Source organism: Natator depressus, chromosome 5, assembly GCF_965152275.1.
Source record: "Natator depressus isolate rNatDep1 chromosome 5, rNatDep2.hap1, whole genome shotgun sequence".
In the NCBI taxonomy this organism is placed as follows: Eukaryota; Metazoa; Chordata; order Testudines; family Cheloniidae; genus Natator; species Natator depressus.
Genome location: NC_134238.1, coordinates 71,490,466 through 71,505,151, shown reverse-complemented (window position 1 = coordinate 71,505,151; position 14,686 = coordinate 71,490,466). Strand labels below are relative to the sequence as shown.

Genomic DNA, 14,686 nt, shown 5'->3' with positions numbered 1-14,686 from the left:
TCAGACAGATATGATTTTCATCTGCTGTAGTTACAAGTCACTCCTAAACTGATTATAACTGCATGAATTAGGAGGAATTACTTCCCCTCTGTGTTTTTACTGTGCTTTGTGCATTTGCAGCATTTTATGAATAGTCAGTTTCACTGTATAGGAAGTTAAATAATCAGTTTCCCACTACTGAAAAAGGCCTTTATTAACATAAATAGGTGAGCAGAACCCCCCCCCCCCATACTACTTTATAAAATGTTCCATGATTTTTTAAGGGTGTACCAGCAACTGTTTGTTTTTTTTTAAGAAATAATCACTTTTAAAAAATGCAAGTTAACATTGTCCCTCTCAAGTGGCTGTTTTAATGTTCATCCAGCAATTGTTTTTTTTCCTCCCCTGTGGGCTGAGTTTAGAAAATCAATGTTCACATCTGAAGGCTAATTAAGCTTAAACTTTGTCTTTCTTTAGTTAGAATTATCTTCTGTATTTGGCCTTAAAATAATGCTTAATAAATCTTTAAGAATGTTCAAGCCAAAGTGACCAAGCAGGTATATGCAGAAATTAATCTTTTTATTATATTATATACTGTAATAGTAAAGTTTGTTTTAAGTGCATGAATAAAAACTCAGTGAAATTACAGGAGGAATAATCTATATAGCAATAATAGGTGCATTCACTGTGCATCTGAAAGGAAAAAAAAAGTTTTCACTCATTTTGGCCTAAAACTTTGTGTTCAGGTTTCCAGGATTCTGACATCAGAACCAAGATAACACTGATTAGAACCATAGGGCTTTACAATAAAAGCTAAAATATCGACCATATGATGGCAAAAAGTCTTTATTTTGTGGTTAACGTATTCTCTTCTAGCTACTCTCTGACGAAGTTGGTGGTGCTGTGGAGGAGGATCTCCGTCTCGACAAAGATCGTGATCTCTCAGCACTGTAGGCAACATGCTTGTCGTAATTTTGTATCTGAGCTTCAAGAAAATCCCTCTGTTGTTGGCTGATTGTCTGGCTAATCAGTCCTGGGAGAGCTTGAATGCTACCAATTAAAGTTTCCAGTTTAGTTTCCAGAGTAACAATCCTCTTCTCAAAATCTTCACTTCTTTCATTTAAGTCAGAAATCAGGTCATACATGATGTTTTGAGTCTGAAAGGAGAGGATGCAAGCAGAGCTTTATATCTGGTTTGCAAACATTTCAGTATGAAGGGTTATTCCAGTCGGGTTTCTGGAAGGGTTTTGGTTTTGTATTTTTCCCCAGCCCTTTAAAGTTGGTACTGACAGAAAAGGTCAGCATGAGTGGAAGGCTGATGATACTACATCAAGCACCTGTCTCATGAAGTAATTTTACTCAGGGCTTTAGTACAAATCCCCACTTGGTGCAACATTCAATGAGAAGAAGTTAACATTCATTCCTTCATTAAGCTGTTTTAATTTCAAACTGTTGATGAACTGGGTCAAACAGAAGACCTTTCAGAAGTACAGAGATTTAGAAATGTGCTACCTTAATATTGGATTTATTCAACAAGTGGAGGAAGTCCAAAGATTCCACTGTATCTGGTATAAATTCTGGAATTTTTATCCTTCTCTATATTTGCGTTAAATGGATCTTCATACTTCTAAGCAGTATGTTCTCCCCTTGATCAGCATATGGAGCTCTCATTAGTGTTAACGGAGCTCCTTATGCCGACCAAGGAGAAACTATACTTTTAAGGTACAACCATCCATCCCTCCAGAAAACAAAAATGTAAGTGATAATACAAGCGATTTAGTAACACAAAGTGCTCTGAAAATAACCACATGCTCTATCGTAAATGTGAAGCATACAAGTTTTATACTTCATTTTCACTGCTAAAAATGAAGAGTCTACACTGGGACTTGTTGAATCAATGATCCTTAAATGATAAAATAGAGTTTAATTTATTTTTCAGAGTTCACTAGCTGTACGAGTAAGCAGAAGGGATTAGAATGTAAAAGTACATTCATCTTTGCATGGTTGTATTGCTAAATCTCTTTATGAAACAATATTCTTGTTCATTAATAATTTTCTGTTATTTTGATTACTGTACTGTATTTTTCTTATGAGACTGGAATGCAGTGTCTGAAACAGAGATAAGAGTTAAGGTGGTTTATCTATGTCTACAAGAGGGAGGAGTTCAGTTAAGCCTTGGGTTTAAACACTTAAACTGATGTGAAATAACCAGATCCTTTATTACCTTGTAGGCAAATTTACTGACGTGTAGTTAAGTTTACAGTACACAGAAAGGGAATGAACAATTAACTGAATGACTGTGTAAGGTGCAAGGCAGTGACGAATCAGCCCAACATCCATATTCTTTTTTCACTGCATGGTGTTTCAAGGGTGTTGGCATGATTCTTGAGGGCAAGCTACTATATATGTGTCTCATGGGCAGATCTGTTGTCTTTATTAGTTGACATAAATAGGAAGTGCTTGAAGTGCATCCACAGTAGTTAGCTGGGTACCCTTTTATTTTTAGTTTAGGCAAGTTGGGGAATTTTGCCCGAGTGGGATGCATACTGAAAGATTCAGGCTGTTCATAAAGGCAAGCACTGAACAAATGTGGATTCAAAGCATCTGGGATAGACGTCGGAGATATTTATTTAAAATATATACACTCTCGCTTAGTGACATATGAAGTTCAGATTGAGCAGCTGCTATATACACATATGCGGATGTGAAACCTTGTACATTTTGGCCTCAATCCTATAAATCTGATTATTATTCTCTACAGAAAACACATGATATAACAGTACTTTGCACTTGAATGACACCTTTCATCTGAAGATCTCAAAGGGTTTTAAGAAGTTTAATTAATCAAGCTTCATAACACACTAGCAAAGTAGGTAAGTATTATCCCTATTTTACAGATATGGACCAGAAACACAGATGTAATGTAACTTGCCCAAGGTCACAGTAGCAGTGCTGGACATGAACCCAGAACTCCTGAGTTCCAGTCCCCCACAGTAACCAGTAGGCTATGCTCCCTCTCACATAATATGTAAATATAGGGAAGAATTTACTCTTTCACATATATAGCATGACACAAACATGACCCATTCCTGAAAGAGGCTAAACATCGGATCAGGCTCCTTGTTATATGCATTATACAAGGACTTTGCCTTTTTTCTGAAGTATCAAGTATTTGCCATATCAGACAGAATGATACTGGCTTTAACATAATTTACCACAGAAGACAAGACAATTGGCCTATTTTCCTATAATGACTGACTAAGGAAGAGTGTGTATGTGTACCTGTGAACTACAGTGAAGAGATGAGCTTTTTATTCTGAACTATTCCTTTTGAGAAGATAAATGTTAATTTACAAAAGAACAAATGAAATGTTAATTGCCTACTAACCTTTGCCAGGTCCACCAAAGTGTTTGCTTGATCGTTCAGTTTCCTTTGCTCCATTTTTACACTTCGTAATCTAAAAAGGTGGAATTTGAGGTCAGATATGTTTTTTTTCCATATTAGGTCTTCTAAATAGCATGCATATAACTTACAAGAACAAATAACTGCATGGACAATGCCTTGAATACTTTGTATAAAGTCAGATCTGGTTATGTGTCTGGTACAATGAGAAGCATGCTTCCTCAACACCGCAAAAAAGAAAGAGCAAGAAAATGTGATGTCCTCAAGACTATTATTTATCATGGTTAAAGTTGAATTCAAAAAGGGAGGTAAAGATTTACTCATACTGTATGAAAGAAAGCCAAAACATTCCTTAAAGCCTCAGTATCATGACAAGTAGATATAGGAAGAGAAACAAAACAAGTCAGATTTCATCAATAATGTTACAACAGTCAAGAATCTTCCTATACCTACATGACTAGATACAGATATTAGCCCTGTTCAGTCTGAAATGGATTGGGTTAGAAGGTGTTTGAACCTGATGAAAATACAGTGATAAGTGAGTTTCTTTTTAATTTTAAACAAACTTTTATCTGACCAGCAGCTAAATAACCAGAATACTTGTCACTATATTAATTTTATTGTCGTACTGAATTTAACTTTCAACTTACCTCTAAATACCATTAAATTTCAAAATATATATCAAACATGTCTTTCAGAATTCTGCTGTTAGTATGTCAGCATGCAAATGCACTGCTTAAACTACAGCATTGTAAAAACTCCTGTATTTTTTTCCTCTGGATGCTTGAGTAATTGCATTAAGTTAATTACAGTTATGCACATACAATGAGAGAGGGAATGCAAGCTTTAAGTTTCTCACACTGTACTAGGAAAAAAAATCCGTATGCTTTGTTAAAAGGCCTGTATTTCCAACAAGGCCTATACAAATGGACACTTTTAATCAACTATTTTGTGAACTCAAAACCAGTGAGAAGGAAAAAAACCCTCATTCATTTGATAACGTTAATGATATTACCAAGCTTTACTGCAAATGGTAAACTGATCAAACACACCAACTGATAAATGTTTTTTGTGTGTGATAGAATGGGTCATTTTATAATCTTTTACTCAAAATACAAGATTAGTTTTGTATCACAAATATAAATTTCAGTATATAAAAGAGTTAAAACACCTCTAACTTCTGATTTCTCGCATAAAAGAAGTTAGGGGCCTGAATCTCTTCTCACTTATACTGGTTTTACCCTGGTTTAATGCCACTGACTTCAATGCTCCTGGGTTACACCAGCATAAGTGAAAGGAGAATTAGGCCTAAAGCCAGGACAATTTCAGTTTTACAGGTAGAGAATCAAAACTCTAAGGGCAGAATTCTACCGTCAGTGAGATTTTTGTAATTAATTCCATTGTTGAGCAGATGTCTCCATATGATCAAGGCTACAAAACTTTTCCACATTCTTCCCTGTCACAAACTCAGGTTTCCAGATCAAGCTATGGGAGTGGTTTGCAGATGTACTCATCCGCAATAGGTTTATGAGAGTTTAACCATTTAAGTGTGAATTGTTTGCTAAGGTGTTTCATTTTAGCTGACAAGCAGAAACTGGACTCCTAACCACATCAAGAGGCTTAATGGATATTCTTAAAAAACACTATTTTCAAAAAAAGTCACACCACATGATACAAATGGAGAAATATCATGCACTGTAACTAGCATGCTAGACATGTATGCATAATTAGGGAATAGATTCCTGTTCAGTGGCAGTTCTTATTTTTTGGAAATTTCAACAGAACGAACTCAGGAAAGTGACTCCAGTTGCCATTAAAATACTATGAAACATATAGGAGCTGGAAGGTTTATTCTGTGTCTCAAGTCAGAATTTTTATGTAACCAAAATACTTCAGGAATTTTCCAAAATCCACAAGAAGCTATTAAATGAAGTTTGTATTTGGATCTTTACATTAAGCAATTCATTTGTAGAAACATATTGACTTCCAACTTCATGCTTAAAAGAAAGCTGTAAAGAGTAAAATATCCCACTGAAGGTGTGTAATAATTTCTGTTGCTGAGGTAGGAGCAGCAGTGTGCTGCTGACATTCAGTCAGTGTGCTGGCTAGCTTCCCTTTTTTGGGCAAACCGAAAGCTTCATCACCTGATGGAGCTTCATCTTCTGAAACATTGTTAGTGCACAGAGCTGTAGCTAAGCACTTTTGGAATATGGAAAACTCCTGAAGAACATGAGTTAAACATTACAGCCCAGAACAGACTCACTGAAGATGCTTATCTCTGAAAAGTATGTACAGATTTGACTGTAGAATTATACCCTTAGTATTTTGTTGTGAATTTATTCAAACCATTGAAAAGATACATATACATTTTATTTTCTAGCTTCTGAAGACACTATATATCATGCACAACCCAATTGCCAATTCTTTACACTTCAGCACATGGGACTAATCTTTGTGCTGACTTAAAGCCCATGTAATTCCATGGATAATGGAACAGCAGAAATACCAGCTGACAAAATTTGGCCCGGGGCTGCAAAGGTACAGCTATTACATAAAGATCATTCTTTAGCTGCAACAGCCAGATTAAAAGGAAGTTGGCAGATTTTATTTTTTTCTTAAAATATGGATATTCCAATTCCTTCCTTATGAACTTCACTTATCACAGCAAAGATCATGATTTTGGATCACATTTTCACAGCAGCAATCAGACCATTAAATTCACAAATAAAGAATCCATTTGTTGCATGCAGACAGTGGTAAATTCTGCAAATTTGAAAGGAACAGCCCATACAACTTACTTCCGAGCTCTATTTTCATTTTGTTGAAATAAAAAGACAAAACAAAAGAAAACAATCTGTAAAATATACGAGAACAAACCAACACAGGGGGTGGTGTTCATAGGTATACAGTCGGTTCAATTCAGCAGGTCCCATGGTTTCACCATTGGCTTCTATGGATCAGTAACAGCCATGGGTTAAGCCTGATTTGTTTGCACAATAATGATGGGATTTGCAGTAGTGTTACACATCATTAAGCCTTCCATTTCTTTCTCATTTTCCTTTATGCCAGCCTGTGACCCATGGATCTTCCTTATCCGTATAGAATATACCATTTATTAATTATGTCTAGTGGTTCCTGTGATTCTCCCCACACCCCATTTAATTTACATGAGGAAAAAGGATTATGAGTTGCTGAAGGCAGAGCCAGAAACAATAATTTCATGGATTCTGTAGTTTTTAAGGGTCAGAAAGGATCATTTACTCTGACCTCTTGTATGACACAGGCCATAGACCTTCAACCATTGATTCCTGAAACCAGTCCAATAATTTGTGGTAGAACAAGAGAATAATGTGTTTTAAAAAATTAAAAACTAACCCAGAATAAAGATGGATAAGGGACATATTGCTAGGAATCAAAAGAGAAGTAAACCAAAACCAAAAAATTTCATTGTGCCCAGTACTCTAACTAAAAGAAAAAAAAAAAAAAGCAGACTTCTGGAGGTATACTCCTAACAGGTTATCATTGTATGCACAGAAGAGGCCCTCCAATCTTTTGCTAAAATACAATATATTATGCAAAGTATCCTTCTGAATCAGAAGCAAAGTGCTGCAGGGCAAAGGGAAACTCATTAGCATGAGCTCTCAGAGCCCTGGACTGGCATAACTAGAAAAAGTGACCACTGCAACCCAACTGAACTGACTGCTGAATAGTTAAGGCAGATGCAGAACAAATATCTGCACCCTTGTGCACCTCTTTTGGGGTCTGAATGGTGTGTAAGACTGCAGATTGAGCCAGACAGACTTTTTATTTTAAATTCATTTTTGCATACACACATACAAAATACATGGCAAGGTTAAAACGAAGGAATATCTTATGCGGACAAAGGACAGATGTAAAATGTCCGTGCACACCCTGCGGCCCCACCATCCATCCATGGTGCACAGGATGACAAAGCCGAGTAAATACATTTCAGAACACAACCTTAACCTACCAAATCCTAATCTTTTGTGGGCTTTTTACATAAAAGTATTTCTATAATAAGTGTTTACAACAGTTCTACATTAAAATTTGCAACTTTGCTAAAGTGAACCAACATGCAGTGTTTGTACAGTACTTAAAAAACCTTCAGTGCACTGCACAAACATTAACTAATCTGAAGTGAAGCAAATATTATCCCCAATTTATAGATGAGAAAATTAATGGCCAGATTGTGCTCCCAGTCCCTATATCCACACAGGAAGAGAAATCTCCTCTTGCAGACCTCCCACCTCCTGAGCAGTGAGAGTGAATATATGTGAGCCAGCCAACACCATCCCTTCCTGTGGCTTGGACCACATGTAGGCAGAGGTTGGGGGGCTTGGGGTGGGGGAGTGGGTATGGGATGTGCACAAGCCCACATCAACCTGCATTTAGAATTTATTTAAAAAACCAGTACAACCAGAGGCTGAGCTAACTTTTCCTCACTATGTTGTGGAAGCTCAACTCATGGCAGGTACCAAAGGCTTCAATGAGCTGGGTTGCCATGCAGCTGGAAGGGTCAGCAGGAGGTCCCAGAGCAGGTGTGAAGGTGCCAGACGTCCTAGCAACCCCCTGGGATCTGCATTTTCATTCCATGTAACTCAGGAAACTATCTGCTAACATGTTCTATCTGTGGGTTGGAGGAACGCTAGTCCCCATGCACTGCATGTCTTTACTTTGAAGCCCAAAAGTTACTCATGTGAGGAATCTAGTTGGGAGGAGTCTTGGTCCATCCTCCTGGCTGTGGATCTGCTTTATGACAAACACTTACTGTGAATTTTAGGCCAAATTTAGAACATAGCAGAGTTTCTGGGGCTGTACTATGATGATTCAGCTTACTACTACGACTGGGCCCAGCAGAGAATCTTGTCCAGTCTCTGTCTTTATCACTCCTGATTCTCAGACTGGTTTTATCCCCTGATGGGGATCAGGACAGGCTAGGGGCTGATCTAAATTATGCTGGTAAAAACTCCAAAGGGGCAATCTAGGGATTGCCAGAGTACAGCATGCTCTGGCCATGCTACTTCCCTGCCCAGATGCCAGGGGGTAGTGTAGGAGTCAGCTATGCCAACTACACCCACTGAGGACTCTCCCATACCAAGGAAATCCCCAGCAGAGACCAGGCAATTACATTTTTGTTCCCTTTGAGCTGTTGGAGCAGCTCTAAGGGCCAGAGAATCTGGTCCATTATCTTTTCATTAAATATTAGTTGTAGTAATAGCCTCTATTTTAAAGTGATTAGATTATTCTGACATGAAAGGATTAAAATATTTGCTTTAAATGAAACTGACATACTTGCTGCATTTCTGTTTTCTTCAGTGATAAAAGGAGTCAACTGCTTTTAAGCCAATTCATACAATAGTAACAACAAACTCCTGGTAATAACATAACATTAAAATCTTCATGCTAATTTATGAAGCATGATAGAGAATTCCAGGAAAATGTTTACAAAAATTCAGATCATAGCTATGCACTTCTGGCCCAGTTTCTTTTGTGAATAAACACTACTCTAAAATCTTATTTTGCTTTATTCTACGAGAAAGAGAAAATTCAGAACCCAGAGCAAAGTTCCAGGGTGAGGATAGATAAGTCTGGACAGAAAAACCAAACCAAAATAGTACTTACTGATGAATAGCTTGCAAGAATTTGCGTTGATGTTTCCTTACTTTTGCATGGTCTATCTTTTTAACCAGCTTTGTATTTTTATAAATTAACCATGTTTCCCTGAGTACATTGGCAGCTGCATTTTTCACCTGTTTAATAAAAGAAAACACCAGACTCACAAAAATAGCATTAATGTCTCTTTGAATTTTCTCTGGTGTACACCATCTTTCAGAAGCACTCATGGTCCTAGCTATCTGTGGGGTAGGGGTGCTGTATGAAGCTACAGCAGTGATGCAGGAAATGTGATGACATGACCAGAGACAATGAGGCCTATCTAATAAATTTATGCTTCTTCTAAAAGTGATATTTGTAACAGCTTCCTCTGTGGCTGAGAATCACATCTGTTTCTGATAGGAACTTGACCCATTTGGTGTTCTCAGTATGTGTAAATTATATGAAACAGACATTAAAACGTTACATGTCCAGTATTTAACTAGATAGATTGTACAGGACCAAAAATGGATTTCCCTATTACAAGTTTGTCTCTTCTGGTCACTTCCTTCTTGTAGGATTTCTCCCTCTCACTTCTAATAGTGATTTAACAGTCTTTTCCTCTGTGATAAACTCAAGAGATGCTCAAATAAGTGTTTCTGTTTTTCTTTGTTCTGGTTTTCCCATTTTTGTCCCTCCACTTTCTCTGAGATAAGCATATTGTCAAAACCTTACAGCTATGTTTACGGTATATGATTCATGTCTGCTTTGTATTTTTCTAAAATGAGGGTCTCTATAAAATGATATTCACAATATAAAATGTAAGGAGACCTTCAGTTCTCCTATGCCCTCTGATGTCCCCAGTGTGGCTCTCACAATACTTATACAAATACTGACAAAGCATTTCAATGTATTGATGACTAATGTTAATTGATAGGATACTTCCTAAGGTAAATATAGAGAATTCTATTGTAGCTCTTATCTCTCCCCTTATCCCTCTCTACCTATGTTTCTATCATATCCACCATTGCCGTAGTCAAGCTAAATTATAGTATACACAAGGTAACAATGCAGATCCTGCAACTAGCAGGAGCGCCCAGAGACAACAGTCCCAATCATGTATCACTGTAGTCACTGGGAGCTTTGCCACTGATGTCAGTGGAAGCAGAATCAGGCTCACTGGACCTCACTCAAGGACTGAAGTCCTTGCTCTCCCCTTAGCTTTGGACACCATCAGTTTGTGATTTATGGCAAAATCCACCTCTTGTGTTTTGTGATCTAACAAATATTCAGAAACACGAAGGCTGTTTGCTTTCCTTTGTATTATCTGAGTAGCTGAGGTTACTGCACAAGTATGCTCTGAGGCTAATTTAAATATTACACTGAGCTGATGTTTAGATTTATTTGGAGGAATAGATAGCTAGAGAAGGCAGATAGTCTGGGATTAAAGAGAGGTGACTGAAATGCTAAATTCACAAGAGCTAGCAAATTTGCATGAATCCATTTTACTGCCTAGATTTTCATTTGTCGTTAAAGATATTAAAGAGACAAGGCAGATGAGGTAATATCTTTTATTGGACCAACTTCTGTTGGTGAAAGCTTGTCTCTCTCCCCAACAGAAGTTGGTCCAATAAAAGATATTGACCTCACCCACCTTGTTCCACATTGGGGGGGGGGGGGGGGGAGGAGAGAGGGAGAGTTTTACCTCCCTGTTACTCACATTCATGGTTGGCATGGTTCAGTTTCTTAATACCTATGTGACTACCACCACCTTCTTCCTAATCTGCCAGGTTGTTTTTCCTGCTTTTGGGTCTGACTGAGCAGACTTGTCTCACATAAATAATCCCCCTGAAATGAATGAGACTGATCAAATGAGAAAGGATAAACTCCATTATTTGTTCCCTTTACATAAACATATTCTTCCTGGATTGTAAATCTTCATTGTCTTCTTAGCTGTGATGCTTATATTTTCTGACATGGTTATTTTTAAAATCAATTAATTAAAAACATTTTCTTATTGAATTTTAGTTTCGATCTGTGAAATATCTTTAATGGGTGTATGAGATTGCTACATTATTGCAAGTGGCTGATTGAATAACCCCATGTGTTCAGTAAATGAAGCAATAGCAAAGACTTGACCAAAAAATCATTTATGAATATTTTTAATCCTGTTTTTCAAGATGTTCTCACATGTAAGGAAGCATCTCTCGTTCTTTTACAAAAGAACAGTTTTTCTACTTGTGTATGTTTGGATTTCAGGATTTCAATCTATATCACTTTTTTAATTCATATAATCTAATAGAACTACAAGAATTACCTATATGCTGTAGTTTCTTCCTCTCATATGCTGCACAAAACTCAGTCTAGTTTAATACATAATAAACTCATCTTTCAGAATAATATTCTGTTCTTTGCTGGTTACCTCAGTTACCTTCCAGCTTTCGTCTAGTTTCAATATGTCCCGCTGTAAGAGAATCTTCAAATCTACTGCCATTGCACCAAATCCTCATTAGGAGTGAGAACCTGCAACTTCCATTGAAGTCAATGGAAGTTCAGGTGCTCAGTACTCCCCAGAAGGCACCCAGCACCTTGCAGAAGAAGGCCCATAGAGAAGTAGAAGAAAGAAAATTATATTTTTTTCCCAACGCGTCTCAGAAATACATTAAACAACATTCCCTTTTCAGTGGGGAATATAAAGATCTGCAGGTATAACTTACTCTTTTAGTTAGCTGGGTATCCATCATGAAATTATGCACATGTTTTTCAGCTTTGGTAAGTTCTAACTTCCTTGCAACCACAGCTACCACCAGCGCAGTGCACCCTGCACCCTGAAAACAACAATAAAACAAACCCCAAGGAGTTACTACTGTGTGTTTCAAAAGCATTTTTTAAGAAGTTTCTCCTTCACTGAAGAAATATGAAAGGCATCAGATGAATCACCATTCTTGATAAATGTGATGAATATAGTACAGCTATTTTAATTCATGGTTATATAAAGAGTCTGTTACCATAGACTGGTAAACTGTCAAGGCATCATCAATTGTTTACTGAAGAGCATCACTTTAAAGTCATGCTTTTTCCCTCTAGGAGTTGAAAAAAAAAACGGATTTTAGAACAAATTCAGTTTCTAATGTCTGAACAAGGGCAGCCAGATACAATGTTTAAAATTTAGAATACATCCGTAAATGAATCCAGAAAGGCCCGTTCATAGTCATGGTATCTGCAATTGCTAAAAGGAAGTAAGACTGGATTAGTATCTAGCACAATAAAACTAGAAGCTGTTTGAAGGCTTTCTTTAAAGTCTAAAGATAAAGTTACCTTAAATCTTGTTTTTAGTCACTTATATATACTTTCATGTAGAACTGGTCAAAATTTGTTGTGCAAAAAAAAAAAAAAGGTTTAACTAATACAGATTTGTATTGACTAAAACAGTTTGCGAATTCTGGTTGAATTCACTGAGTTGTTTTGGCTGAACAATAGAAATAAAAAATTAAGAAAAATCTAACTTTAGTTTCAACATTTTCAAACTAAACTTTCAATTTTTTAAATCTGAAATGCCCTGTGATTTTATAGGCAGGGAAAAAAAGATTTTAAAAAACCCTGCAAATGAAATAAAACATTTTCTTTCAGGTAGAATGAAATATTTAGTTTGACCCAAAATAAAACTGTCCCACTTTTTCAGATTACCTAAACCTCTCTGGTCAGCCCAAATGATTTTTTATGGTCAATTTTTTGGTTTGGATTCCGAAACAAAAAAACGTTGTTTGAACAGCTCTATTTCCATGTTCTCTTCTGACAAACAGAAGTGATCTTTTTCTACAAATTATGCCCAGTCCACTTTACTACTCTGAACAACACACGTGTCTTGCAGAAATAGCTTTGTAACTTGGCTGGAGGTTGTTTTGTGCCAAGTGTATGTACGTTTGTAACTATAAATACTGTTCCAAGTAGAGTCTGGAATAAGCAAATGCAAATCCCATGGAAGAGAAATATAGTGGAGTAGATTATGAGCCAAGAGAGTAGAAGCAGGTTGTAATAGGTAAAACTACTAAGAGGAGGTTGTAATATAAAGCAGTCCCCAACTACAAATTAATCCACCAATTCCCAAATCAGCTCTTTTGTAATACACCTGACAACTTCTACAGACAGCCTCTCTAGCCCCAGTATTTTTCTGATACACACACACACACACACACACACACACACACACACACAGAGTTTCACTTTGTCTAGACTGGAGATTTGCCCTGTTTACAGCCGTCAATGAAGCTGTATCAGTGCAACTCCTAGTACAGAGAGGCAAAGTCTCTCTTTGCACCTTGAAGTTTACCCTGGTTTCACTCCTATGCTTGCCTCCACTTTTCCTCATTCTAAATTCTTCTGTTTCCCTCACTCTCTCATCCTTCCCTCCAAAACAATCAATTCTGCTACCCCCAATAAATATGGAAATTTCCCCAATTAATTTGCTCTAAGTTCCCCTCAATTAATGTATTTGCCCTATACAAAGACCCCACAGACTCCCTCATTAACATAGACTCCTCAGTGAATTCATCTGCCTCCTTCTCCCCATATACTGAGACACACCAAGTACATTCATTTGTGCCCTCAGCCATTTCATTTGTCCCGGATCCCTCCCAACCACAGACCAGTACAGTGAAACTCATCTGCTCACCACCAACACATGAAGCCCTAATCTCTCCCAATTAGTTCCGCCCTATCTGAACCTCCACACCAATTTCACCCCACAAATAAGTCTCTTCCCAGATGTTGCTGGTGCTGCTCCCTGTTCTGATTCTCTCTTTAAGCTTCTTTTTCTTCTTCAGAGGCTCTGCTCCCTCACTCCTATTCTAGTGCTGGATGAAATCAAGGAAAGGGAAGCTGGAGTCTCTCATGCCCTCAAGGCATGGGGGAGCCAGGAGGAAGTGTCCTCACTTCTTCCAAATCCCAGCCCTGGCAAGGGAGCATTGCTGAGAGCTGCAGAGAAGGCTCTATTTATACCAGTGCTAGGGGTATGTGTAGTTTATACACTCCATATACCACCAGAAGTGCAGACATAGCTTTATACTCTGCACACATTTTCTGACCAATCTCCCCCTAGCATGTAAATTAATCAACCCTTAGTCTCACCTTTGAATCTGGGTGAAGTCACACAGGGGGAGGGCAGTGGGAGTGCACAGGGAGTCAGTGCAGAATCTGAGCAAGGACTTTTAACCAGCAATGGAAATCAACTGCTCTGAGGATCACCATGTTCTCTTAAAATTATAGCTCTGAAATCTAAACTGTCAAATGTATCACAAAGAGGCCACAATGAAAATCACTAGAAAGTCAGTAGTGGTGAACTCTGTGCCTCAGCTCAGGAATGCTATTATTTAATCCCAATAATCCCTCTGTACTATCTTTCATCAACGTTTCTCGAAACACTTCCCAAATATTAATAACTTGAGTCTGAGACCATCCCTCTGAAGCAGTAATGTGCAAAGAATAGTTCACCTGCCACTGGCATGATGGAATGAAGCAGCTGTTTAAATGGCAAATCACAGTGTAGAATCAAAAAGCAAAAAAGAATACTGTATCCAATTGAAATTAAGGGAATTTAGGTAAAAAAAATGCAATTACCTGAATTGGAATTATTATCATGTGCCTATAGCAGCTCCACACTGCCACCAGCATGCTAGGGAAATGCCTTCTAAA

At 37.6% G+C, this 14,686-nt stretch overlaps 1 protein-coding gene across 4 annotated transcripts in view; it reads right to left on the bottom strand.

Annotated features, from left to right (window-relative positions):
* Positions 1-646: 646 nt before the first annotated feature.
* Positions 647-14,686, bottom strand: part of KCNN2 (potassium calcium-activated channel subfamily N member 2) — a 106,614-nt gene continuing 92,574 nt past the window's right edge. For 2 of the 4 annotated variants that reach the window (XM_074952975.1, XM_074952974.1), the window contains 4 exons: positions 11,713-11,823; positions 9,026-9,153; positions 3,368-3,437; positions 647-1,136 (listed from right to left, as the gene is read on the bottom strand). In XM_074952975.1, the coding sequence (XP_074809076.1) occupies positions 852-1,136; positions 3,368-3,437; positions 9,026-9,153; positions 11,713-11,823 (594 nt within the window). In that variant the 3' untranslated portion in view covers positions 647-851. The remainder of the gene's footprint in view (positions 1,137-3,367; positions 3,438-9,025; positions 9,154-11,712; positions 11,824-14,686) is intronic. The other 2 variants (XM_074952976.1, XM_074952977.1) reach the window with 1 other exon arrangement.